We start from the raw sequence: 27094 nt of genomic DNA, 5'->3' as shown, positions 1-27094 counted from the left end.
TAAATACGTAGATATGTACATACACACCAAACATTTTTTTTTTATGTTTTTGAAAGAAGTTTCTTATGCTCACCAAGGCAGCATTTATTTGATTTTAAAAAATGCAGTAATATTGTGAAATATTTAAGATGCTGATTTGATGCTCAAGAAACATTTATGTTTTTTTGGATTTTTTTTGCTGCTCAATATTTTTGTGGAAAGCATAATTCAAAAGTTAATGTTCCAAAAGTTTCTGTTATAAATAAATGCTGTTCTTTTGAACTTTCTATTCAAAGAATGTATCCACAAAAAATATTAAAGCAGAAAAAAAATGCTAATAACATTTTTACACATTGATTTCATGCCTCTCTGTGATGGTACCACAAACCTTTGCTCAGCTAAGGAGCGACGGTTTGTGGTACCATCACAGAGAGGCATGAAATCCCTTTCCAGAACATTTTCATTAAACGTTCCCGGCTGGTGGAACGATCTTCCCACCGCCATCCGAAACGCACAATCATAGACAACATTCAAAAGACAACTAAAAACTCATCTCTTAACTCATCACTTAACCTCATAAAATAAATGTTTTAATTAATTTTTCTTTTCCTCTTTCTTCCCCTTTTCCCTCCCTGCTCAGTGCTACACTGAGCAATGTACACAGACTTATTATTTCAGGCACTTTTTGCGTTTACTCGACTCTTCATGACGGATTGCTTTCTGTACTCCCCAGTTGAAAAAAGTGCTCAGAAAATTTGAGCACTAATAATAATAACTGATAATAATCAAGCACCAAATTCTGAATATAAGAATGATTTCTGAAGGATCATGTGCACTGAAGACTGGAGTTTGCCATCGGCTTTGCCATCACAGGAATAAATTACATTTTAAAATACACTGCCCGGCCAAAAAAAAAGTAGCTGTTTGGATTCAAATGCTTAAGAGTCAATGATTGGATCATTATTGCAGTGATTTTTATGTTTCTAGTATGTTCTATGTTTGGCAACAGTTCTTCCAACCCTACTTGATAGAGTGTGTAGCTTTTAATTTCTTAAACAACCATGTAGAAACGCTATGGCCATATTCCAGGATGACAATGTCAAGATTCATTAGGCTCAACCTGTGAAAGAATGGTTGTGAGGGAGCATGAAGAATCATTTTCACACATGAATTGGCACCAGACCTTAAATTAATTGAAAGTCTTTGGTATGTGCCAGGGTAGACTTTACAGAGTGCTGGACTCTTGCATTGTCAATACATGATCTTGACCAAAAATTGATGCACCTCTTGATGGAAATAACATCACACAGCATTTATTTTCATCAGGTGCATTATTTTTTTGGTCAAGATCATGTACTGACAATAATACATCAGTTCAGTTTCAGTTCAGTCATTCACCATTTCGCAACTCAAATGATAAAAATATGTGAAATTATACTTTACCTCAAATTTGCTGTTTGTCCAGTAAATCCTTGATATTCTTTTACAAACACTTACAACTTTTACTGTAACCCCAGGGGGTCCTGTACTGATGTCACACCTGTAGCTCATTGTACTGTTTGTTAAATATGATATGGTGTTAAACTTATGTAAAGTCTAAATATTTTTGTTGAGCCATTATTATCTGAAACACATACGCATGAAGTTTGACATGCACTTTATTTAATTAAGACAAAACACTTTGAAGAGGAACTCATTTTTGATGTCCAGTGAAAGCAACACAAGCAGCTTGACGGTCACATTGCAGCACAGCAGTTTATAGCGCACAATGACCATAATAACACAAGCTCTCGTGAAACGTAAAGTGCCTGTTGAGTTTCTTTCACTTCAGTCCTAAGTCAGGCTTTTCTTCTTCACGGGCTCCCTCTCAGTTCTGTGCGCTCCGTAAAGGAGCGGGATGTATGTATCGCTACGCGATGCGCGCAAGGCACCTTCCCACGCTTTCCCGGGCGCGTCAGACCTGCGCGAAGCGTTTCTGACTGTGAGCTCGAGCGCGCGCAGCTCCATGAGTTCCAGCTCGTGCTTAGCGGCGGTCTCGAGCACCTTCTGCTTGTTGTAATAGATGACAAAGTTATTGATGATGGGGTGGATGGGCAGCGCTATGGCGATCACCCCGCACAGAAAGCTGATTGCCGCGTTGCACCGGCCCAGAGTGGTCTTTGGGTAGATGTCCCCGTAGCCGACGGTGGTCATGGTGATGATGGCCCACCAAAAGGACTGTGGGATGCTTCTAAACAAAGTTTCCGGGTGGCTCTGCTCCATGGTGTACCCGAGTGCCGAGAACACGAAGATGCCCACTCCCATGTACATGAGGAGCAGACCCAGCTCCTTGAAGCTCCGTTTGAGCGCGTATGTGAGCGTCTGCAGGCCAGAAGAATGACGCGCCAGCTTAAAGATCCGTGCAATGCGCATGATGCGGAGCGCCTGCACCGCCTGCTGCACGTTGGCTAGCTCCATCATGGCTGTGCCGAGGTACGTGAGAACCAGCACCACGTAGAAGGGCAGAATGGCCAGGAAGTCTACCATATTCATGAAGGAGATAGCGAAGCGCAACTTGTTAGGGGACGAGGCAAGGCGCAGCACGTACTCTACCGTGAACCAGCCTATGCATGCCGTCTCGATAGCATCCAGGGTCGGGTGCTCAACGCGGTTCCCTTCGGAATCCTCCACCTGGAGGTCCGGTATGGTTCCGAGACACATCACCACAGATGACACTAGAATGAACAGGAAGGACGCGACGGCAATTACGCGTGCGGGGAGCGAGGAATCTGGTTTCTCCATGAGCTTCCAGATGAACTTCTGCCACCTCTCATTGCGGCTCACTGCAGGGTCAGGGTCCAGATCATCCAGGATCAGTTTCACCTTGTCTGCAATCTCTGCCAACTCTTCCTCCTTCTCGGTCAAGTCACTCTTGCAGCATTCATCCAAGTAGCTCAAGTCAATCTTCCAAAACTCCATCTCTTTAATAAAACAAATAGGGCAGATTCCGCGCTTCATGTGGATCTCCCCAAAGTAGTACACTTCTACGATGCATTTAAACGAGTCAGGGTCTCTGTCGAAGTAGAATTCTCGTTTCCCAGGGTCATAATCATCGCAGAGTGATGAAATGACATCAAAACTCCGAGTTGAGCAGTTCACAAGTTCGGCGAGCCTGCTGTCCGGATAGCGGTTCAGAATGTCCCCGCGCAGCACCAGCCGCACGCCGCCGATGTTCACGGCGATTTCTTTCTCATCGCTGCTCGACGAGCCGTTACAGTGTGCGAACCGGGTCCTCGGTAGCGTCCACATCCTCGCAGTCCTGGTCTCAAAACATTTCAATCGCGTTAAATGTTAGAAACGGCGAGTGGTGAAAAAGCGCGTGGAGACGCAGGATCCTCATGTCAAAAGAGGACGCAGATTGACTTCATAAATACTTAAGACATGCTAAAGAGTAAAATTAAATCATTTTTGTTCTGTAAATAAGAAAAAAGGCTTTGATGAGAAAAGGAATCAGGAGACCGATATCATGATTCGAGCAGATAACATTTCTGTGCGCTTTTGCGCAGTGAAAGCGCGCAGTTGGCACAGCAGTAACAGGTCTCCCCCCTCCTCCATGCGCATCTCTCTCTCTCTCTCTCTCTCTCTCTCTCTCTCTCTCTCTCTCTCTCTCTCTCTCTCTCTCTCTCTCTCTCTCTTTCCTCTCTCTCCCTCTCCCTCTATAACCCCCAACTCTTAATAAATGTATCTCGCCTGGTGTTTCCTGCATTTCCAGCCTTTTTAGCCCAACTTACGAAAAATGGGTCAATAAGGTGAACATTTGAAGAAAATAATTTAAATCAGTAATAGGAAATTCTCTGTATAGGATATTTAAAGGAATGCTCTCTCTCTCTCTCTATTGTTTTTTTTCCCTGATATAACAGATTTCGGGGTAGGCTAATTGTGTTGCAATTGTTCTCGCACAATGAAAATTGTAGCGCCAAAGGTTAAGTAAGCCAACATCGATTAAACACATGTTAAAGAAAATAATAGACTTTCTCAATAGTGGAACATGTCACTTTTTTCCACTTTACTGCTGTTCGCCACGGAAAGCTCACAAGTAACCTACTGTGGTTATGTTCACTGGCCTCTATTTGGAGATCTCTGTGTATGAGCTCTGACTAACTTGTCTTAAACCTTTGTGAAACCTTTACTAAAACGATGTTTGACAACAGTGGTGAAAAACATACACATGTAAACACCTTCTCACAGGCAGTTGCAACATGAGGAAATTACACCAAAGCTCCGAGTAGAACAGTTTGCATAAAACACACCTTGGTTGTTCACTTCACTCACCTGGAGATACTTGCAAAGCGCGCGACAAGAACCTGGATATTTCCATCAAGTTCAAGTTGGTTCATGCATCACAGGAAGAACGCATGTGCTAGATAAAAACACTGAATAGAGCGTTTCTGAATTAGTATTAAACAATCAAGTTCTCCCCAGTTTGTCGGAGAGTCAACCACCTGCATCCCCGAGTAATTGCGCCACCCTTCGAAATTTCAGTAGAATTACAATTATACACAGCATAGATTTAACCATGTCGTTTGTTAGTTGTTGTTTTTTTACCAAGAAAATTAAGGACTATCGAACACTTTCACCCTTTCCACCCAGGGAATGAACTTACTTATACTTTTATATGGAGTAAGTTGCCTGCTATTAAATTCTAGATTATTTAGCTGCAATTGAATGGCTGTTATGCTAAATGTAAACTGTAAAAATACGCTGTATGGAGAACACAATTAGAGAAAGAAAGAAAAAAAAAACCTTTGACTTGAAAGATAGTAACATATAATCTTAATCACCTTGTTGTGAGAACTTGCCCCACTCTCCACAATTCATTAGTAAATACATATGAAATACTGATGTTAAGCGTTAACCAATAAGTTATAAAAAATACATTGTTACTTATCTTTGGCGACTTCTGTGGTCAACATGGCGTGTGAAATCTCAAAGCTACTTGTATCTGCATGATTTTAGATCTTAGAACTATAAACAAGCGAATGAGATAAAAGTAGCAAAAAAGTACTAGTTCCAGTTTAGAAATCAAACATTTTAATTTTTCAAAGTCAAAGCAATCACCATGGAAACAAACCTTCAAATGGGCTGGTATGTGCAAAATACACCACATTCAAAACCACTGCTGCAAAACCAGACAAACTTGGAGAAAAATCACATATCTCCACAGGTATGGCTTCATTCAGCTTGTTTACAATGAGATATTTAATCCCTATTTAAACATTATGTTTTTGATACAGCATACACGAAAAAAAAAAATTCATCATACTTTTTTTGTAACGAGGCAGGTAGACAGTAAAAACCAACCGAGTTCATGCAAATAATAAAAGAAAAAAGGTAAGCTGATTGAACTTGGTTGTGCTAAAATTGAGACTTAAGAGAATTAAATAAAACCTACAACTAAGTCAAATGGAAAACAGCCGGCCAAACAAGACTCCCTGTTTAATCTGGGCATGAAAGAAGCTTTCAACTTTTGCACAGTTTTGGCAATGCATTCAGACCAACTGGCACATGCCTTTTCTATACACACACACACACACACACACACACACACACACACACACACACACACACACACACACACACACACACACACACACACACACACACACACACACACACACACACACACACACACACACACACACACACACACACACACACACACACACACACACACACACACACACACACACACACACACACACACACACACACACACACACACACACACACACACACACACACACACACACACACACACACACACGCATAGCTGTGCAGTTAATCCTCTGAAGTATATAGGAAGAGTTGAAGTGCATCAGTCTGTGGTGTTCAACCACCATACTTTAATTTAAAGGCTCTAAAAGCAGGAGAAGCCAGGTTAACTTCACCCTCTCTCCAGCTTGCTTCTATCGCTCAGTTCATGTTATTTTACCAGGCCGATTTTCTTGGCTTCTGTTTCGTAGATCAGAAGTCTCCACATTTTCACTATAAACACTTCTGCTTCTTCATCCAGTACCTGTAGAAAACACATCTCTGATTATCTAAACAGTAAAAAAAATGTCACAAAAAATTTAAAGAAAAAATGTGAGGCTTATTATCAATGAGTAATATTAATGCACTACATGCACTTTTCATATTTGTTCTGCCACTGGTTGTACCTATATATTGTAATTGCATATTGTATTATAATCACACATAAGTGAAACACTTAATATTACTAGTGTGTTTATTCTCTTTCGTTATCATCATTACTGTAATATAGTAATTAACGGTATTACAATAAAAAACTATACAAATCTAATTTCATTTAAATAATTGTAAATGCTTCATAGTTTTTAATATATATATATATATATATATATATATATATATATATATATATATATATATATATATATATATATATATATATATATATATATATATATATATATATATAATTTTAATGCATTACTGGTATGAGAATAATAATTTTACAGGATTCAATAAGATTTTTGGTACTGTAAATGAAATGAAAATAATTTCACAATGCAAAAAATAGGTTCTACTATAATACAATACAATACAATACAATACAATACAATACAATACAACAACTGGAATTTGGGAAGAAATATGATACTGACATTTACATTTACTCTTACTTTTGTAAGATTCACCCAATAATATTTATTAGGTGTGTGTGTGTGTGTGTGTGTGTGTGTGTGTGTGTGTGTGTGTGTGTGTGTGTGTGTGTGTGTGTGTGTGTGTGTGTGTGTGTGTGTGTGTGTGTGTGTGTGTGTGTGTGTGTAAAGTGTAGACACTCTTCCATGTGCTATTTACCATGGCAACATCATCCAGAATTCCCTCTGGTGTGCTGTGAGCCATGACCTGCAACAAGACAAAAAAAATAAAATAACTATCTGATGCCAAGAAAGGAGTGCACACAAAATAACCACCCAGATAGAGATACAAACATACCTTAGAACAGACAAAGTCGACTAGTGTGGCTTCCTCCTCTCCAATGTATTCTATGATTTTCTTATTGATCCAGGGGCGGATCCTCCTGTCCATCAATGTCTGTGTGGGAAAAAGAGTGTAATACATTTCACACACACGTTACGGTTCAATATCTAGGCTGAGTAATTACAGGCCACATTATACAAATAAACTGCAATTTAAAGCAGTCACTCTAATGGCTTGTCTAATAGCTTTTTGTCCCTCACCGTGTCCACCATGTTCCAGTCCAGTGGATAATTAAACAGCTCTTGTTTGACTGTGGGAATTTTCTCAATCAGACTCTTGATATGTTTTCGCTTCTCTTCTGTGTTTACACCAGGCCGGGACCCTGTGACCTCTGCTCCATCTAGGCTAAGGCCTCCCCTCTCATCCTCACTGTAATCGAGGGGTACCAGCTTCCTCTTCTTAGGTGCTTCCTCTGTCTCCTCATCATCAAATTTATTAAAGACACTGTCCACCACAGCAAGAGCCTTTCGTCTTACTGCCTGTGGCATTTTAGGACTTCCTGCAGCACCTGGGAGACAAAAAGCAATTTAATGTGAAAGAGAAGAAAAACTTTTGTGATTTAAAGAGGATGTGCAAATGGCCATAGATGGTTAAATAGAAACATTGAAGGCCAATCACAATTCAGTATGTAAATGTAAAAAAAAAAGACCAACTGCAATTCAGTATGCAAATACTTTGATGATGTCACCTGTCAGCTAATAATAATAATAATAATAATAACGCATCACCCCTAAGGGTAAAATTATATAAAAAATTAAGTTTGAATCAAGTTGCTAAGTGGTTCAGGCTGACGAAACTGCTGAAGTTTTCACTAAATCTTAATTTTAATTTAAAATATCGTTCTAAAGATTTGGGTCAGTATTTATTTTAAAAAAAATATATATATATATATATACACTTTTATTTAGCAAGGACGCATTAAATGGTAAAAACATTGATAATGTTACAAAATATTTCTATTTCAAATAAATGCTGTGCTTTTAAGCTTTCTATTCATCAAAGAATCCCGAAAAAAATGGTTTTCAGAAAAAATATTAAGCAGCACTGACCCAAACGGTATTGTACATCCGCTAAATGCTATTGTGGCAGTTCCTTACAGATAGCCAAGTCATTTTAATAACACACTGACCTAGTTTGAGACTGAGGCCTATTTTAGGCCTGAGCTCTTCTGTGGGCGGGGCCTCATGTGAAGAGTTCTCATGCGGAGCGATGATGGCGTGAGGTGATTCGCTGTTGGGGGTGAGGGGTGTAGCATTCCCACTGGCTGAAGAGACAGACGGTGCTGTGGTAACAGGTATAAGTGTGGGCTTCAGACATGGCTTGGCCTCTCGGTCATCATCCTCCTCTTCATCTTCCTCTTGGTCGGTGATGTTATTGTCCGAGGAGAACGCCTCCTTCTCCTCAACTCCTTTTCTCTGATGTTCCTCACGAGAGACGTGCAGCACCTCCTCAATCTGCTCTTCCTTTAGAGGAGGTTGACGCTGCTTCTCTGCCTCCTGCTCTATCTTTAAGTCAAAAAAACACACAGTTACACACACAGACATTGATAAATGCAGACATAAAAATGCACACACATACGTACCCTCTGAAGTTCAGCATCAGGATCTGGGTGTCCTTCTGCTAGGAGTCTCTGTCTGATCTCCTCCAACTCATCTTTCTCTCTTTTTCGGTCTCTCTCATCTAATTCCACCTCTTTCTCCCTATCTCTCAATCGCTTCTGCAATGCACTGCCCCTGAGAGAGACAAAGAGAGAGAAAGACAAGTAAAATAGACAGGGTGACAGATGTAATTAAACAAGAACACAACACATGGGGTTTTCTTCATCTATGGTCACCTAAAATGTTAAATCATAATTTTTTTTCACACTTTTTGTGTAATCCTACAAAGCTTGAAAATTGAAAAAATTACCCTGACATGTAAAAGAAAGAACAGCAATACAACCATTTCTATAAGTTTGTACCTGTAGTATTTGGGATCATCTCTGTCATCATCATAATCCTCAAGGAACTCTTTCAGGCGCTTGGCTTCTTTAGTCTGAAGGAAAGAAGAAAGCTTAACTTACATAATTTTCTCTTGCCACTAGAGTGATATATTGAATACTCACAAAATATCAAAGATGATTTTATGAGGCTAAGTTTCCTAAAGAGTGTGTCAGACTAATTTACGACAAAACGACAGCGTTCAGACAAAATATGGAAAAATGTTTTATTAAAAATATGAGCACTACTATTTAAAACCTTGCAGACAGTAAATAATTTACACAAAAAAAAGTAAACATTATAAAGGTATTATTTGAAATAAATGCTGTTCTTTTGGACTTTACATACATCAAATAATTCTGCATAAAAATGCATCACCATGTTTTTAACATTGATAATAATAAATGTTTATTGAGTAATAAATTAATAAATGTTTAATGATTTCTGAAGGATCATGTGACACTGAAGACTGTAGTAATGCCAACTAAAAAAATCAGCTTTGCCATCACAGGAATAAATAACATTTTAAAATATATTAAAACATTAATTTCAAAATGCAGTCTTGGTGTAGCCTGGTCTTACCAGACTCTCGTACATTTCATTTGTACACAGAGTCTGGCCACTCTCCATTGAAAAGCGTTTACTTCCTTGAAGGCGGGTACTCTGTTGAAGTTTAAAACTATTGGATCTGCCCAGATACACTCTGGATCTGTCATAACCAATCGCTACCATTTGGTCATGACGCATGTCATCTCAAACTAGCGCATGACATCAACATCATCGTTCTCAGCCACTCCCTCTGTTCGATTGTACCGGTTAAAATTTGACCGGAGAAAACCAGAGAATATACCGCTATCCCAGACGGAGTACTGAAGGAAAATTAAAATTGAGCGGATGTACGTAGGAGGAGGGAACCAGGCTAGTCTTGGTGCGCAAGAATTTTAAAAACATAAAAAAAATCTTTGCGACCACAACCTTTTTAATGATAGCACAAGTTAACATTAAAGCAGCACTAGGTAGTTTTTGCTCTCGGGGTCCCCCTACAGTTGGGAAACAGTATTGTCCTCTACTATTGTCGTAAACTGTCATTCTACATCAGGGGATGCATCGCACATGCATTTATTGACATGACAACCATGATAGCCCTGAACATGAGTTCACATGCAGGTTTTCTGCTTGCGTCGCGTGTGAAATGTCTTCATTCCAGGTACAGTGGCATATGTTTCAGCATGTCATATGAATATCATTTCATGGGTTTTATTTTTTTTCAAACGCCAAATGATCGCGATGCTCACGTTTACAACCAAGCGTCATTATAGTAGCCTAGTCTATTGGTTCCCGTTTTACAGAATCTACAGGGAGTGCAGAATTATTTGGCACGTTGATTTTCTGATCATATTTTTTTTCCAGGCACATTTGACCAATTCCAAACCACAGAAATCCTAATAACTACTATTGATTTAGTATTTAATAATGTATAAGTGATATATAATTGTTCATGAAGGCTGGAAATGAAAATCACCTTATATTCAGGTGTGCAGAATTATTAGGCATGTTTTCTTTTACAGATAAATTGAGCCAAAAAAGAGATTTAACTCAGACTGAAAAGTCAAAAAGTATTAAATGCCCATGAGAAGGATGCAATACTAATGCAATACTAGACATTGCAGTTAAGGCATGACCATTGGACAGTGAAATGCTCGTTGGGTCAGCAGGATCTGACAAAAACAGGTGGTGAAGAAAAGACACCTGTTAACTGCAAAATAATTAAGAATTAAGGTGAAGAATTAAGGGTGAAACCATCAGGAACCCTTTAGTCTCCAGCGCCACCATTTTCCAGAGCTGCAACCTACCTGGAGTCTCCAGAAGTGCAAGGTGTCAGGATCTCAGAGACTTCAGTTAGGTAAAGAATCCTAAAAAATGACCCCCACTCAGAGTCCTGCAACGGGTCGGGTACCCGCGAAAGTGGCTAAAACGGGTGGATTGTGACATTCCTAAAATTCACGGGCGGGGATGCGGGCGGATAATTAACTCCTCGCGGGCGGGTAGTAGCGCGGGTGAAAAATATGTGCAACATTTGTCTAAATTACCATTACACATACGCAACAACGACATGACATTTGACCCATCACGTCACCACCACTGCGACAGTGCGACTTTTGTTGATGCTTCTCGTAGCCTAGTTGAAGCGAGCGTTGCAGGAGTATGGATGAAGTAAAAGTAAAGTTGGCGAGTGGAGTATATACAATTGTTGACAACGAGTCTTTAAAGGCAAAATCGGATGTGTGGAGAAAGTGTGGTGTAATAAGAGATCAGGAAAATAACATCATAAGCGGCTTCGCGGCTTGCAAACTTCGAGGAGAAACGCGAACATCAGCTAGCAGGCTCAAGTATAGGCTAGCCTATAATATATTGTTTGTGAGCGACAGGCTCAGGTTTTTTTCTTCTTCCATTAACAGGTCTATTTTCGTAGGCTATAGTTATCAGGTTCCATAGCCTATTTAAGCGCACTTTAGCCTGTTTCATCAGCCCATTCATGACGCTGTTGTGATGTTGTGAGAGGTGCAAGATAAAAAATAAAGCACTTTAATTGGAATGGTTTTAGCGTTTGTGATTTTATCGCGGGCACGGATCGGGTAACGGGCCAAATATTAACGGGTCTGGGCGGGTGCGGATTTCATTTTGATATTATCACGGGTGACGGGTCGGATCCGGTGCTGAACTTTGCGGGTACGGGCGGGGGCGGGTATCCAAAAATGGACCCGTGCAGGACTCTGCCCCCACTAGATAAGAATCACAAGCTGAAGTGTTGTAAAATACATTAAGAAGGTTTTTTTATAGGCTTTATGGACAGATAGGTTGAGAGTGACTCTTGAAGGACCAGCACCACATCCTCTAGTACCACTGTTTGAAGAATTCATCTTCCAGAATATGGCAGTACGTTTTGGGAGTTCATTTTTAGTCCATCTCTGCAAAACGGACTTCAGGATGGACTAAAATGAACTCCTTTACCTAACTGAAGTCTCTGAGATCCTGACACCTTGCACTTCTGGAGACTCCAGGTAGGTTGCAGCTTTGGAAAATGGTGGCGCTGGAGACTAAAGGGTTCCTGATGGTTTCACCCTTAATTCTTCACCTTAATTCTTAATTCTTTTGCAGTTAACAGGTGTCTTTTCTTCACCACCTGTTTTTGTCAGATCCTGCTGACCCAACAAGCATTTCACTGTCCAATGGTCATGCCTTAACTGCAATGTCTAGTATTGCATTAGTATTGCATCCTTCTCATGGGCATTTAATACTTTTTGACTTTTCAGTCTGAGTTAAATCTCTTTTTTGGCTCAATTTATCTGTAAAAGAAAACATGCCTAATAATTCGGCACACCTGAATATAAGGTGATTTTCATTTCCAGCCTTCATGAACAATTATATATCACTTATACATTATTAAATACTAAATCAATAGTAGTTATTAGGATTACTGTGGTTTGGAATTGGTCAAATGTGCCTGGAAAAAAAATATGATCAGAAAATCATGGTGCCTAATAATTCTGCACTCCCTGTATATGATACTTCAATTCAATGTTTGAGTGGTAGGTAATAACCATATATCGTCAATATTATAATATCAAGCTACCATAGATGAATCTGCAAATTTGAAAAATCGATTTGCATTATAGCTTGAGGCAAGACAAATAAACAAATATCACAGACATGTTAGGTATCCTAAAATATGATTTTGTATGTCTTACGTATTTACTTGCAAGAATGTAGCCCCTCCTCCTTCAGCTCACGCCAACGAGCAAACGCTGGCCTAATGTTGATCCTCGTCCTGCCTTTAATCCGATCACTTTCTCGTTTCCTCTTTTTGCTTTCCTCCGACAAAACCTTTGCTTTCTTATTTTTCTGTGCTGCTTCGGCCATGACTATAACATTCGGCAAACAAATGATGGGCTCGCACGTCCGAATATAAGGAAGTGGGGGTGGTGGTGGAAGTGACGTATATGCCGTAAAGCAGACAAATTTTGTAGTTCTTTTTTTTCTCGGGTTACTACCCGAAACCCGAAGTTTAAAAGTACATTTAAAAACGATACAGACCCCGTCAGGCTATGGCAGACGTGTCATTCAACCTATTGTAAGTCGATGTATCATCACAAGAGGTTTGAAAATATATTATAAAGGTTACCTAGTGCTGAAAAGTTACCTAGTGCTGCTTTAATATAAATAATTCTTGAACATAATTTAAATAATTTTATATTTAAAAAAAGTATGGAAAACGTGCCTTGATTATTTTTGTACGTCCTCATGTACAGTATACAAATACACTCTGATATAGCTAATAGTTTTTATCCATTTGTTCTTACCATCTCTCTGAGTCTTTCCTCATCTCTCTCTGTTTCTTTACTGTAATCCCTTGCTTTTTTCCTTTCTCTGATCTCCCAGTTCTTCAGGCGCTATGAAAGACAAACATCACAGTATTTTACAGTGTTCAATTTCAAGTACAATTCTGTTTGTCCTCCATTTGAGAATAAAGGAGGTCAGATGATTAAGAAGAAGGACACTACAGAGCTCCGGAGACAAAATCAGTGCTCTGGAAACGGCACAGAATGGACCCAAAACATATCAAGAGTCTATTTATTTTGACATGACCATTTAAAGTAGATAAAATGAAATCATGTTTCTGTGCTGTTCCTTTATAGTCTTAAAGAAAGATAAAGATTTCAAACCTCCTGATAGGCTGCCTCCTTTTCACGTAGCTTCCTCTCCAGCTTCCGTCGTTCGTACGCCTCCTCCTCATCTTCCTCTCGCTCCCTTTTCTTCTCTTCTCGACTCTTCTCCCTTCAACACAAAATCGTGCCCACACACAACATTTATTCTGTACATTAGAAACTAGCAATTACAATACTTGCAGAAGATAAACAGCACTTACAAAGGATATAGAGACAAAGGTTTTAGATGGAACTCTAAAAAAACAACTTTTAGAGAAAAAAAAACATGTACTCTATTCTTTAAAGATTTTACAAATACTATAAATATAATTAGGTACCGTATTTGTTTTCTGATGGACCGTTTTTTTGTTTGTTTGTTTTTTACTTACTATATTGTATGTCCTTTTTATGTTTTAGTGAAATATTTATTTTTAATTTGTCATATTTCTTTTTTTTTTTATTTATAAACTACTGTTGTATATGTTCTGTATATTATTTGTCATGTTAAGCACTACGAGAAACACTGCTTGAAAGGTGCTATACAAATAAAGTTATTATTTTGGTTTGTTTGCTTCCGTTTTCCCAGAAGATAAAGACTATACAGTTTAATGTGTAGTGTATGTATCTGACATCTGAACTTTTAAGAGTACACTAGGCAAATAGATGACCTCTTTGTCATGATAGACATGACATACACTATATTAGAAAGAAAATGCAGTGACTAAGCAGTTTAGATCGCGTTTCCCCCCATGCCTTTGCAATCTTACGGGTGGGGATACAAACAATCTTTGTATTATCTGCTTGGGAGTAGAGCATACAGAGTCAACTCTTGAGGAGGCTATGCACATTGCGATCGCCTTACGATGAGGAAGCTCCGCTCCCGCTTGGCCCTCTTTGAGGAGAGCGGTCAGGCACGCTCCCACAGATCCCACATATGCTGAGGTGTTGCGGCGGCTCAGATCATGGACATCCCAAATGGAGCTTGCAGAGGAGCTTGAGAAGGACCTGTCCCTTTCTCAGCTCTTACTTGCAGGCTCCAGTGCCTTTACTCAGGACCTAGAAGCACACTCTGCGCTTTCATCCGCCCGAGTAAAGACCCGATGTTGCCGTCATCTATCTCTGAGGAGGTTGATATCATCAGCATCAAAGTCCCTTAAGGGCCCGACATTGCTCTCCAAGCTCTGTAGACTAACATCTAACATAGTGGGCAAAGCTTAGGTGACAGCAGTCAGGCAGGGGCATGTCTGCATACGATGACCATCTTGTAGGAATACCAGACTGACCTGGATGAAGGCGAGGGTGTGAGGCACTGTGAAAGAGTTGCCACTGTGAAAGAGTTGCCATCGGCCACACGATGGCAGCTATGGTGGCTACAGAGAGGCACTCATGGCTAAAACTTTTGGGAATAAAAAAAAAAGATAGAGCTTTCCTTATGGATACCCCGCTTTCCCTTCCTGGCCTCTTCAGCGACGCAGTCAACACTGTTGTCGAGAGGTTCCAGGAGGCCAAAAAGCAAGCAGCGGCATTCCAGAGGTTCATCCCTCACCGGAGCCAGGCACCTGGGGCTGCTGCCAAGGAAAAGCCCAAGCTGGCAGCTAGCTCCTTGCACCATCAACAGCAAAAGGAGAGTGTCTCCTCTCGAGCCTCCCCTCACAGAGACTGGGGGTCAAGATGGCACTCTCACCCAAAGCCAGTCCAGGAGATCTGAGAACTGGATCTGCTACACCCGCCTCCCTATGTGTTTTGGGGCGAAGCGTTTTCCAGACTCATCCCTGCCGGTCCTTCATTTCAGGGCATCGGATATACAACTAGAAATGCACCAACTACAGCTCAGTGCTCTCAGGAAATCAGTCTGCTACCCCAGTCACCCTTGGTCTTTTCAGGGCACAGCAGTTTCCAGCGAGCCCATTGCTCAGTGGCCGCCCAAACCCGTTGTGGCACTGGAAGACTCCCCCCGAGGAAGGCTATAGAGGAGTGCGTTCAGTTGTTCCCTGCTTCAAGGCATCAAACTCACTACTCAGAATGCACCAGAGGTCAGTCTTAAGAGACAGAGTTTTTGACAGCGTGGACGTTTCTGCCAAACGTGTCTCAATGGGTCATGCAGACTATTGAGAAAGGGTACAGAATCCAGTTTGATTCTCGTCCACCTCAATTCAAGGGAGTACTATCCATTATAGTTAGCCCAGAGCAGGTTCAGGTGCTGGAACAGGAGGTTCGGTCTCTCTTGGTGAAAGAGGCCATAGAACATATCCCTCTTCCAGAGAGAGATTCCAGGTTTCATCTAAGATCTTCGGCAGTACGTTCCCATACTCTGAGGATATACAGGTACAACATGTTGACCATCAGCCTAATCGTGATTCAAATCTGATCCGAGGACTGGTTTGTCACAATAGATCTAAACGCATACTGCCATATATATATATATATATATATATATATATATATATATATATATATATATATATATATATATATATATATATATATATATATATATATCCTTCCTCAACACAGGAAATTCCTTGGGTTTGCTTTCGGAGATAAGTGTACCAGTATGGGGTTCTTCATTTTGGCCTAGCATGGACCTTTACAAAGTGCATTGATGCAACTCTGGCTCCGTTGCGACTCTAGTGCATCTGTATACTAAACTACATAGACGACTGGCTAATTCAAGCACAGTCAGAGGAGATTGGGGTTCGGTGTAGAGATGTTGTCCTCGCCCTCATGAGGTGCTTGGCCTAAGACTGAACTCCAAGAAGAGTGTGCTTTCTACTACAAAGGACCACTTTTCTAGGAGTAATTTGGGACTTGACTACCATGCAGGTGAGTCGATCCTTTTAGCTGGAGACAGGAACAAATTAGACCCTTTATGATCATCAGGTTAAGTGCAAGTGCCTTTAATACCCTAGTGATGTGGAAGAAGCCTTAGTTTTGTCGCAAGAACCTGTGCTACGGGCCACTTGTCATCGCAAGACACTAACAACAGATGCGTCCCTCAAATGCTGGGGTGCGGTTCTAGATGGCCTCTCAACTCGGGATCAATGAAGAGGTCATTATCTCTTGTTGCACATAGATTGCCAGGAGAGAATGTCTGTATTTCTAACACTAAGGTACTTCCTCCCAGACCTCAGAGGCCATCATGTTCTATCATGTTTTTGTCCACTCAGACAACACATTGGTAGTCTTGTACATAAATCATCAGGGGGGTCTTTGGTCACACCCTTATTGCAGACTGGCACACCAGATCCTCTTGTGGTCCCAGGGCAAGCAGCTCTCCTTGAGAGCAATATAAATCCCTGGGCACCTGAATCAGAGAGTAGACATCCTGTCGAAGCAGGGGCTAAGGCCCAGGGAACTGAGACTTCACCCCGAGGTGGTGGAGTTGATTTGGAAGGAGTCTCAGGTTCTGACTGTAACCATTGCCTTGCCTGTGAGGTACTTGCTTCAGCCAATGAGAAGCTACTGTGTTCAGAAGCTGTTGTGTTCCAGTTACCCTTTATAGATTCGGTGGTACAGGGTGACGTTAACATTGGAGTTAGTTGGACGTGTTTAGACGCAACCACCAGAAGCGTACCCATAGCGTTTTGTTACCTTCTCAGGGAACCAAAGTTACAGTCGCAACCTGACACGATTTCATGATGTCTTTTAAAATAACATGGAATGGGGTTTCTCTGCACATTAAGTAATGTGATGAATTTCCGAGTGAAACGGATTATGGGAAATAAATGCCAAAATAAAAATGTTAATCTTGCACACTGTCATAATTTGTACACCTTTATTAAGTAATGAGTCAGTCAGAGATCAAATACAGATGTTTGTAAAGATTCTATAATCATACCCACCTTGATCTGCTTCTGTCTTTACTGCAATCACGACTCCTCTCTTTCTCCCGCTCTTTCTCCTTTGTTCTTTCGCGTTCGCGGTCTCGCTCTCTCTCTCGCTCCTTTTCTCTCTCCTTCTGTCGCTCTCTCTCCCGCTCCTTCTCTCGCTCTCGGTCACGTCGTTCTTTCTCTCGCTCTCTCTCTTTATCTCTTTCTCTCCTCTCTTTCTCAATCTGTTGTTTTTCTTTCTCCTTCTCCTCCTCTAGTTTCTGCAGTGTTCCGGTGGGGAAAGAGAGAGATTAGTTCATGTAAGTGTGAGAACACACATATAGAACAAGAGCAAAGTTCCAGAATCTCCCTGGAAACAGAATGAGGTTTTAAATAATGAAGCCAGTGTTATGAAAATCTCTTGCATACAGATGCACACACTGTATTCCTCTCCCATATAAAGTTTCATAGTACACATTTTATTGGATACCTCAGTAAAAACATCATCCTACATGATTGCTGACTATTTATAACATCTGAAATATTTAAAATAGAGTAATAATTTTGATGGCAGATAAACAGACCACACTGCACTAAAGATGCTCGTTCTCTTTTATTGACCTGAATTTTTTTTACAGTTGTCTGTGGCAGATATTTCTCTCTGTGGTCAGAGATTCCAGAAATTGCCAGAAATTACATTAAAACTAAAGGAGGAATGGTGGGTCAGTTCACATACATAAATATATTTAAACATTCTCCCAACCAGGGTTGCTGCGATACCATTTCTCTAGTCTGTACCAATAAGAGTTGAATTCTCCATATCAATTTCATTACCACAGCAAAACTAATATGCTTTATTAACACACTATGGTCAAAAGTTTGGGGTCATTAAGATTTTTTACATTATTTTATTCATATTTTATGCTCTCCGAGGTGTCATTTATTTTAAAATAGTGATATGTGAAATTTCTATTCTAATATCTTTTAAAATGTAATTTATTTCTGTGATGGCAAAGCTGAATTTTAGCACTTTTGATAAATTGAATTCATTTTTGCTGAATAAAAGTATTAATTTCTTTCAAAAGTTTAAATAATTTCTTGCTGACCCAAAACGTTTAAATGGTAGTGTATATATTCATACATTTATAGACAAACAAATATATTTGCCCACTTTACGCACATATATTTATACAGTAAAAAAATACTAATATAAAAATTAAATCAAAATAAAACAATCAAAAGCATTTTTAGCCTAATTATTGGAGTAAACAGAAGTGTTCGATTAATATTAATAACATAATACACAGCAACATCTATTTGGCTGCATTTACATCACAAAGACATTTTTGTTATTTCCTATAAAACTGACCCTTTTAATGAATACCTCTCCAAAACGTCCACTTTGACCAAGAAGTGACCGTTCACACACAGATATACGCACCTGTCAGTCAGACAGCCCTTGGGTACCAATTTGACTTGTATTACACACTTTGATGTAAGTATCGACCTGGTACATCCTTAATCTCTACAAACCCTACAAATTTCTCTCATAGTGCAACCGTGGATTTTAAAGCAGTGTTCATTATTTCCATTCACTGATTTATATTTAAATCAGTTTTGCAGAGATCTGTAATACACTGTACCATCCAAATACATTCACTTTGGCAAAATGAATGAAATCAGAGAGGTGGAGTCTCACCCAAGGGTCGTCTTCTGATGTCCCTCAGGCCTCAGTCGACCAACAAATATAAACAAATAAACACAAAAACAGCCGCTGACCGTCCAGAGACAGAGAGGCTACAGAAAAATGAAGCATTTCAAATAGCTGTGACAATAGAAGAGATATTGAATGATTACTCTGGAGAGCAACTCTCTGCTCTGAATGGTGAACGCTAAGAAAAGAGGAAATGGAAGGCGAAACAGAGATAAGATAGAAAGGGGATTGTATGGAGCAGACTTTCATTTCACTGAATTTTAATAAGCCAACAGTTTTGGTGAACTTACCTCTGAATAAATGATTAAAGGTTTGACTTAAGGTGGGTCATAGACCATACTTTTTATTATAAATTCTGTTCCACTTATCATGTTAAACAGGTTTTTATGCAAAAAAATAATCTGTCAATGCCCACTTTCTACCCTCTCTCTGACCCTTAGAGTAATTTTTTCTCCTGTGCCTTTAAGAGCCTTTAAGGCCCTCTTCACATGTTTTTCTGAACTTGTTATTAAGTTACAGGTTTGTTGTCACGTTCAATATCGATTTTTAACAGTCCCCATTTTCAATAAGTCTCTTTGTAAAGCTGGCATTACATTTTTAAGGGACGTTTTTAATCATTCTGTTTCAATCATACAATTATTTTTTTTCTCGAAGATCAAGGAAAATGGGATTACTTGTAATGTGATTGTCTGAAATACACAGATATAGGGACATTCAATCTGATAATGTATCAGTTGTAATGTATCCACTGTATCAAATTGAATATACCAACAGAAAAAAAACACAAAAGTAATAGATAGAAACAGAGAGAAAGAGGGAATGAAACAAGACAGAAATATGACTTACCTGAGCAATCTTCAGCTTTGTGTGTGCTGTGAAATGGCGCCCCCCTCGGACTGCAGTGAAAAATACTGCAGTGGTTATTCAGTACTGCATTTCTCACCAAAACCACGCTTTTAAACAGAGGACTCACAAAGGTTCACTAAGCTCTGCCCACACAACACCTTCCAAAAAATATGGTTTATCGAACAACTTCCGCTGAACACACACTCAAGATTACTTGTTTGTCTCCTGAGGTCAAGATATGAAAGTGTGTTACATTTCAGCGGGTCATTTTAACACTACATCATCCTGAGTGCAGCATTTCAGAGAGGCCCAGAGCCAGTTGCGCCTTTGTAGATCCTCGAGAAGGGGGCGCCCAAGATATGAAGAATAGAAAAGGAGGCTCATACTTACATCCTCTATTCCAGCAACTTTTTCCAAAGCTCTGAGATTCATCTTGCTTTAGTCACCATATGACCTCTACCGTAATGGTGGGGTTTAATGAACAGATTAGCTTTAGAGGGAGGTTTACACTTCGTTCATGCACTTTTTGTGTGGTAAAACTAGCCTGAACTGGTCCTGCCCATCTGCAGCCACTGTTTCTCTGAATGGGAACACTCTAAGAGGCTTCTGCCCTATCTTTTCTATAACCATTCTAGAGAACAGCTTCTAATGCTGTCATCTAACACATTTTTAAGTCTCCGTTTTGTTAGATCTTATGCTAAGATGCTGCTAGATGGGGGAAAAAACACAACAAAAGTGGCATTATTTGTAATAAATGTCAATAATGATGTTTCTTGGATTAGAAAATTGCCCAGAACAGCTGTCTAAAATGGGCAGGTTATGTCAAAAGTGGTACTACAGATTTATTTGTGTGAATTTACTCTATTCAGGTGTAGTTTCAGTTATAATAATGTGAGTTTAGAGTACTCTAGATGTGGCCGTCTTCAGTCCACAGACTAGGCTAAGAAGAGAGGAGAGAGAAAGGAGGTGAAAAGAAATGTGTTACCTTGTGTGTGTCTCTGAATTTGCTGATCTCTCTGGAAATCAGGTCTCGCTTGTCATCCTCCAGCTCCATGGCATTTATATCATCCTGGAGAGAAATATTACAGTAAAAGCTATTAGTCCATCTTAGCAGTAGCAGATAGATTCAACCTTTAAAAAAAGACATTTAAGAGCAATAATCAGAATTAGTTTTCCAGACCTTCCAAAATACATCTAGAAAGAACTAAAGTTCAACCAAAAATGAAAATTCTGTCACCATTTATTCACTCATGTTGTTCAAGACAGATATTACTTTCTATCATCTGTGTAACACAAAATGAGATTTTTTTTATATACATACAATTATACTAAAGGGAGACTGGAGACCATAAACTCCTTAAAATAATAAAACACTGTCCATATGACTTAAAGGGGACATATTATGCCCCTTTTCACAAGATGTAATAAAAAATCTCAGGTGTCACCAGAATGTGTCTCCAGAATGTGTCTGTGAAGTTTCAGCTCAAAATACCCCCCAGATCATTTATTATAGCTTGTAAAATTAGCACCTATTTGGGCGTGAGAAAAAACGCACCGTTTTTGTGCATTCGTTTAAATGCAAATGAGCTGCTGCTCTCTTCAGATACTCCATCAACAATAAAACAGGCGAATCTCACTCAGCCAAAATGCCAGAAATCAGTTGTGGAGTGCAGCCTTACATGTTTGAACCGGAGTCGGACACAGATGAAGAGACTCAGGAAGAGGTTTTAGACTGCACCTGGATGTTTCTGAATGCTTATTGGATACATTTATGTAGGCCAACGTCCGTCACCTGACTATACAATGCATAATAAATGAGCGTTTATGAATTGCACAGACCGTGAGCATTTTCGGGATAAAACTAACGATAGCTCTAGTCTCTGTGAATACAGTCAGAGACTATAACTTTAGCCTAATTAGCCGTACAGCATTCAAGAAAGCTCACAAAATATTAAGTACCACCCTTACTTGTTCTGGGCAACTTCAGTGTTGTACTGACCCTCGTTAGTGAAGCAGTCATGCGTAAAATGATTTGCGCAAATATATAACATTTTACCGACATTCTTTGGCACATTTCCTTCAAAAATGAAATTCAACCACGTCTATGGAGACTCCTCTTTTCGTTGGTATATTCAACAACATTTGTAATGCGCAGATGCAGACATTATAATAATGTAGCTAGCTGATACAGCGAGTAAACAGAAATTGCGGTCTCTGTGCTTTCTCACTCAGGGGTGTGTCAATGCTAAAAGGGCAGATCATCAACAGTCATGGGCGGGGTTTCCCTACTCTTACATAGGAGTAGGGGGAAATATGAAACAGCACGCTATGAGAGATTGATAATGATTGATGGGGATTATAAAAAAAGTATTGAGTGGATTTTTACCATTATAGGCTGGTTGTTTACACACACTGTGGACACACATCAGTGTTCAAACACCTTTTAAAAGTGAATTTTGCATAATAGGTCCCCTTTAAGTCATATAATAACTATTATGAAAGTAAGTATGTTTTCGGGGTTAGGAACAACATGTGGGTGAAGTAAAACTTTCTGCAAAATGTCCTAGTATTTCAGTGATGTCATTATGACAGGCCTGCCAGGTCAGTATGGTTATATACATAGTGAGAGCAAAAATACCTCCTTCTTCTCTTTACGTTTCTTGCGTTGATGAGCTTCAGCATCCTGTGAGGAAGCTGAGAGTTCGCTGGAATATTCCCGGATCAGACTGTCTATGGCACCCTTCACCATCTGATCACGTCGCTTCATCTCCTCATCCAAAACCTCTTCCTCCTCTTCATCTTTAGGCTCTTCCCCAGTCTGAGGAGCCTGTATAGGGGATATGTGTTTCTGTTACATCTGACAATTATCACTTTTCACAAACTCCTCTAAATAGGGAAATTCTCTGGTCAACTTTAGACTGACAGGATCCACAAAAGCTCTTTAAATCAATGAATCAGGTGAGAAGCATTCATATTAAACTTTAATATTAGTAATTCAGTACACCACCATTTGGGGTCAGTAAGTCTCTTATTCTCACCAAAGCTGCATGAAATAACTATTTTCTATTTTAATACATTGTAAAATGTAATTTAATCCTGTGATCATTCTAATATGCTGATTTGGTGCTTAAGAATAATTTCTTAGCATTATCAAATGTTGAACAGCTGCTTCATATTTTTGTGGAAACGTGATACTTTTCAGGATTCTTTGATGAATAGAAAGCATAGAAAGAAGCATTTATTTGAAATATTTTGTAACATTATAAATGTCATTATTTTCACTGATCAATTTAATGTGTCCTTACAAAATAAAAATATTAATTTATTTGCACAAAAAAAAACCCTACTGACTCCAAACTTTTGAATTGTGGTGTATGTATTGCATCGATTTAGCAGTTAGTTCTGAAAGCCATCTTACCCCATTTCGTCTCCTCTGACTGGCCTTCCAGGTCTCCAGCTGAGCTTTGGTCTTTGCATCCACCTTCACAAGTAACTTCTTATCACCCACTTGCATCTCATGTAACAATCGTAGAGCTCTCAGCGTGGACTCTGGCTCTTTGTACTCACAGAAACCAAATGCTACAAACGCAAGTAAATATTTAATAAGTTCACAACATAGGGTCAGACAGATTTAAATTTAGATAGCTAAAGATCTGATAAACACATTATTGATCTTTTTACTGCTTTCTAGGACAGAAAAACAGAGCAGAGGACACTTGTCTAAGAAAGCCCCGGTTTACAATTTTAAAAAATAAATCGCGGAGAGGGAATCTTCCGAAAAATTATTCAAAAGCAGTCAAAATAAATTTGAAAAAAAACCAAGTCTGTAAAAATAGCATGGCTAGAGTTCACAAATAAGATGTTTGTTGATAATGGTGGACTACAAACTACTGACAGGTGATGCACTGTGGATTACTAGTGTTACTTTATACCTTGCAGTTTTCCAGAAGCCCCCTGAACTCTTTTCCAGCTGAGGACCAAACCACATTTCTGCAGAGGAGAAGAAAAAAATATGTTTCGGACTATGAAAACATCCTGGACTAAGTGCTACAAAACACAGACATTCCCAAGAACATCAGGTCAAGAAATGGATGGAAATCAACTTAAAAGGTATAATTAACCCAAAAATTAACATTTAGTCATGATTTACCTTCCCTTGTCATTTCAAACCCATTAATTCTTCATTCATCTTCGAAACACAAATGAAGATATTTTTGATCAATGCACATACTATACATAGAGCTCATCAAGTATTGTGAAGCTCGACTGTACTTGCTTGCTTGTGCATCAAGCAAGCACGTTTGAGCTTCCATTCCACTTATTTGATGTGTTCTATATATGTGCACTGATCAATGTTTTTATATGAATAAAAGTGTACATTAAATCTGTTCAATAGACTTGTTTCTTATGGATAACTTAGTCTTTATGAACTTTTGAAGCATCAAAGTTTTGGGTGAATGGACTTTCATTGGATGAATACAAGTATCAGATTTCATTAAAAATATCTTCATTTGGGTTTCAAAAGTCTTATGGGTTTGGAACGGCATTAGGGTGAATAAATTATAAAATGATCAAAGTAAATAAATGACAAAGTTGGTGAATAAAGTCCCCACACTTACTGCCAACAACTGCCGCACCAACATATCTGAGGCCTTTTCTGAGATGTTTCCCACAAACACTGTGGTGGTCGGCCCTGTGCTGGTTCCCGTGCCTTCCTCTGGATCCTTGTTACGGATGGCAATGGTCTCCTTGGTCACCTTCTGAACCACTGGCATTGCAGTTTGAACCAAAACCTGTGATACATTTTAGAAACAATTAGTAGGGATTCATTCACAGCACATAATTGACTATACCTGGCTCACAGATCCGTGCATCTGAATTTGAAACCAGGCTTGTTGTTTATTATTTGAAAATGTAAGCATACTGCACCATGAGATGGTCTCTCTGTAATTAGAACCTGTGAACTGCATAGCCAATAAGATAACATCCAAATCCCCCAACCCCACCCACCCACATGTTTCAAATAACAGTACATTCCCTTTTTTCATCATAACAATTAACAAGAAAAGGAAGAGCAAAAATAAATAAATAAAAATACAAATAAATGAAATGAAATACAGAAACATAAAAATTACCATTGCACCCCAACCCCTCACCATCATCTGCATGATTTGTTTCACATCATTAACATTGTTAAAAATAGAAATACAATAATCAATGACAAATAATAAATGAAAATAACAAAAGTCCAGAAGTAAAACAAGAAAGAAGAGGGGGGGGGTGAATATGTAAATTAGTCATTAGGGTATACAAATTGCTTGTATAGAAATAAACAGGACATTACACATGTACAGCACAATATAACATTATATAAGAAAAAGTTACACCTACATGTTCTCTCATCGTGGTAACAGGATTAGTATTCAAAACAGATATTTAGACTAAATTATCGTTCCCAGGAAACCAAAACAAACATTTCAGCAGTCTTGGTACATACCGCTGGAGAGGGAGTCATCATTCCTACAGGCATTGGGATTATTTGACTTGCTGAGGAAAAGATAAATAAATTAAATGAAGATTAAGAATGTCAAAAGCCCTCAATATGGCTATATGAACATGCATCCCTCTCATCTCCATGATGTACCTGTAGGGACAGTGGTGGGAAACCCAGCAAACTGTGTGGGGGAAATGCCAGGGGGTAACTGGGCTATCTGGTTCAGGTGAGGAGGGAATGACATCTCTGCTGACACACCGATCTGTCAGAGAAAAATTTATATACAAAATATATAACTGTGATTTCATTTTTAGATATATATTATATATATATATATATTATATATATATATATATATATATATATATATATATATATATATATATATATATATATATATATATATATATATATAGTTTTTTTTTTTTTTTTTTTTTTAACAGGACATGCAGTAAACATAGGACCTATGCAAACTGTCAAGCATCATATGAAAGCCAGTTATATTTTTACCCAAGATATTGTGCGGAGGAAATACAATGTTTGCATCAACACCCACTGCATCCACGTTTATTTTGAAAGCAAAATAAAATCACTACACGACTCCATTATATCCTAATTAAACTAGGAGGCCGGTCAGAGCACCAGCTTGAGAATATATAACGTTATATATATTTTCTCTTTACTATATTATTGAAGAAGACTCACCAAATTCCGCTTTAGTATCAACTCCGCTGCAAATAATGTGACCTCCTATCCGCCACAGGAATGGATATACAACTCCACGGTCAATAAAACAATGTTTCTCTTTTGATTTGGTCATGCGTTCCTCTGATAATAACGAGCATCCATAGAAAACCCAAAGAAATATCGTCATCGACAGGAATGGCAGTTTAGCATGAAACTAGGGTTACAGTTGGGCGGGGCTTATGGTGACCTGATAGGGTGGGTTATAATTATTATTCTCGTGTTTTCCGTCTTCACTGAGAATTCTCAATTGAGTGGTTATTAAATATTTTAAGTCTGATTATTCGGGTGTAAATCATTGTCAAAGAATGCTGCTGAAATAGCACGATGACGGCTTTGATACCTTTCTCAGCGCAAGTCAGGATTATCCTTGATTAAGGCCACGGTATTTATTCACTTTTTCGAGATACTAGGTTATGTGGATGTTTATTTGTGTCATTTGTTTAATGTATTTATTTTAATGCAGTTTTTTAGATTAATAATAATGTGTTCAGTAGGACAAAACCATAATGGGGTCCTTTTTGAGCCCACAAGCGCCCCCTAGAGGAAGACTACTTTTTGTGCATAGGAAAAAACTAATAACATTCCGCCCAACGAGAACAATCTCCCGGAACTACTTTGACACACAGCGCGCAACATCACATCAATGCTACAGTGCCACCAAACGTCCAGAGGACTTTATTTTATGCAGAAATAGCGAACTAATTCAAAGTAGCAATAATGTCTTCCAAATAATGCATTACCATTCTGTCATAAACACAGAGAAAATTCAACATGGC

General features: G+C 39.1%; 2 protein-coding genes across 3 annotated transcripts; both read right to left on the bottom strand.

Annotated features, from left to right (window-relative positions):
- Positions 1–1812: 1812 nt before the first annotated feature.
- On the bottom strand, positions 1813–3267 carry kcnf1b (potassium voltage-gated channel, subfamily F, member 1b; the record flags this gene model as incomplete). The annotated part of the gene is made up of 1 exon (XM_079842577.1): positions 1813–3267. The coding sequence occupies one exon, from the start codon at positions 3265–3267 to the stop codon at positions 1813–1815; it is 1455 nt and encodes a 484-aa protein (XP_079698703.1).
- A 1761-nt stretch (positions 3268–5028) lies between these two features.
- Positions 5029–26446, bottom strand: rbm25a (RNA binding motif protein 25a). Of its 2 annotated transcripts, XM_079843092.1 has the most exons (19): positions 26277–26414; positions 25722–25833; positions 25575–25624; positions 25213–25239; positions 24697–24870; positions 24010–24067; positions 23496–23656; positions 22716–22904; positions 21063–21146; positions 17551–17798; positions 13727–13838; positions 13364–13453; positions 8984–9057; positions 8606–8756; positions 8153–8528; positions 7224–7531; positions 6979–7077; positions 6841–6888; positions 5029–6034 (listed from the first exon to the last, which is right to left on the bottom strand). In XM_079843092.1, exons 2-19 carry the CDS (start codon positions 25813–25815, stop codon positions 5942–5944), a joined length of 2436 nt encoding a protein of 811 aa, XP_079699218.1. In that variant the 5' UTR covers positions 25816–25833; positions 26277–26414; the 3' UTR covers positions 5029–5941. The 2 variants fall into 2 exon arrangements, with proteins under 2 accessions (XP_079699218.1, XP_079699219.1); XM_079843093.1 differs by lacking the exon at positions 25213–25239 and having other exon boundaries at positions 26277–26446.
- Positions 26447–27094: the final 648 nt, after the last annotated feature.

The sequence above is a fragment of the Gobio gobio genome, assembly GCF_949357685.1.
Source record: "Gobio gobio genome assembly, chromosome: 18".
Taxonomy (NCBI): Eukaryota; Metazoa; Chordata; class Actinopteri; order Cypriniformes; family Gobionidae; genus Gobio; species Gobio gobio.
This window is presented reverse-complemented; position numbering and strand designations above follow the sequence as displayed.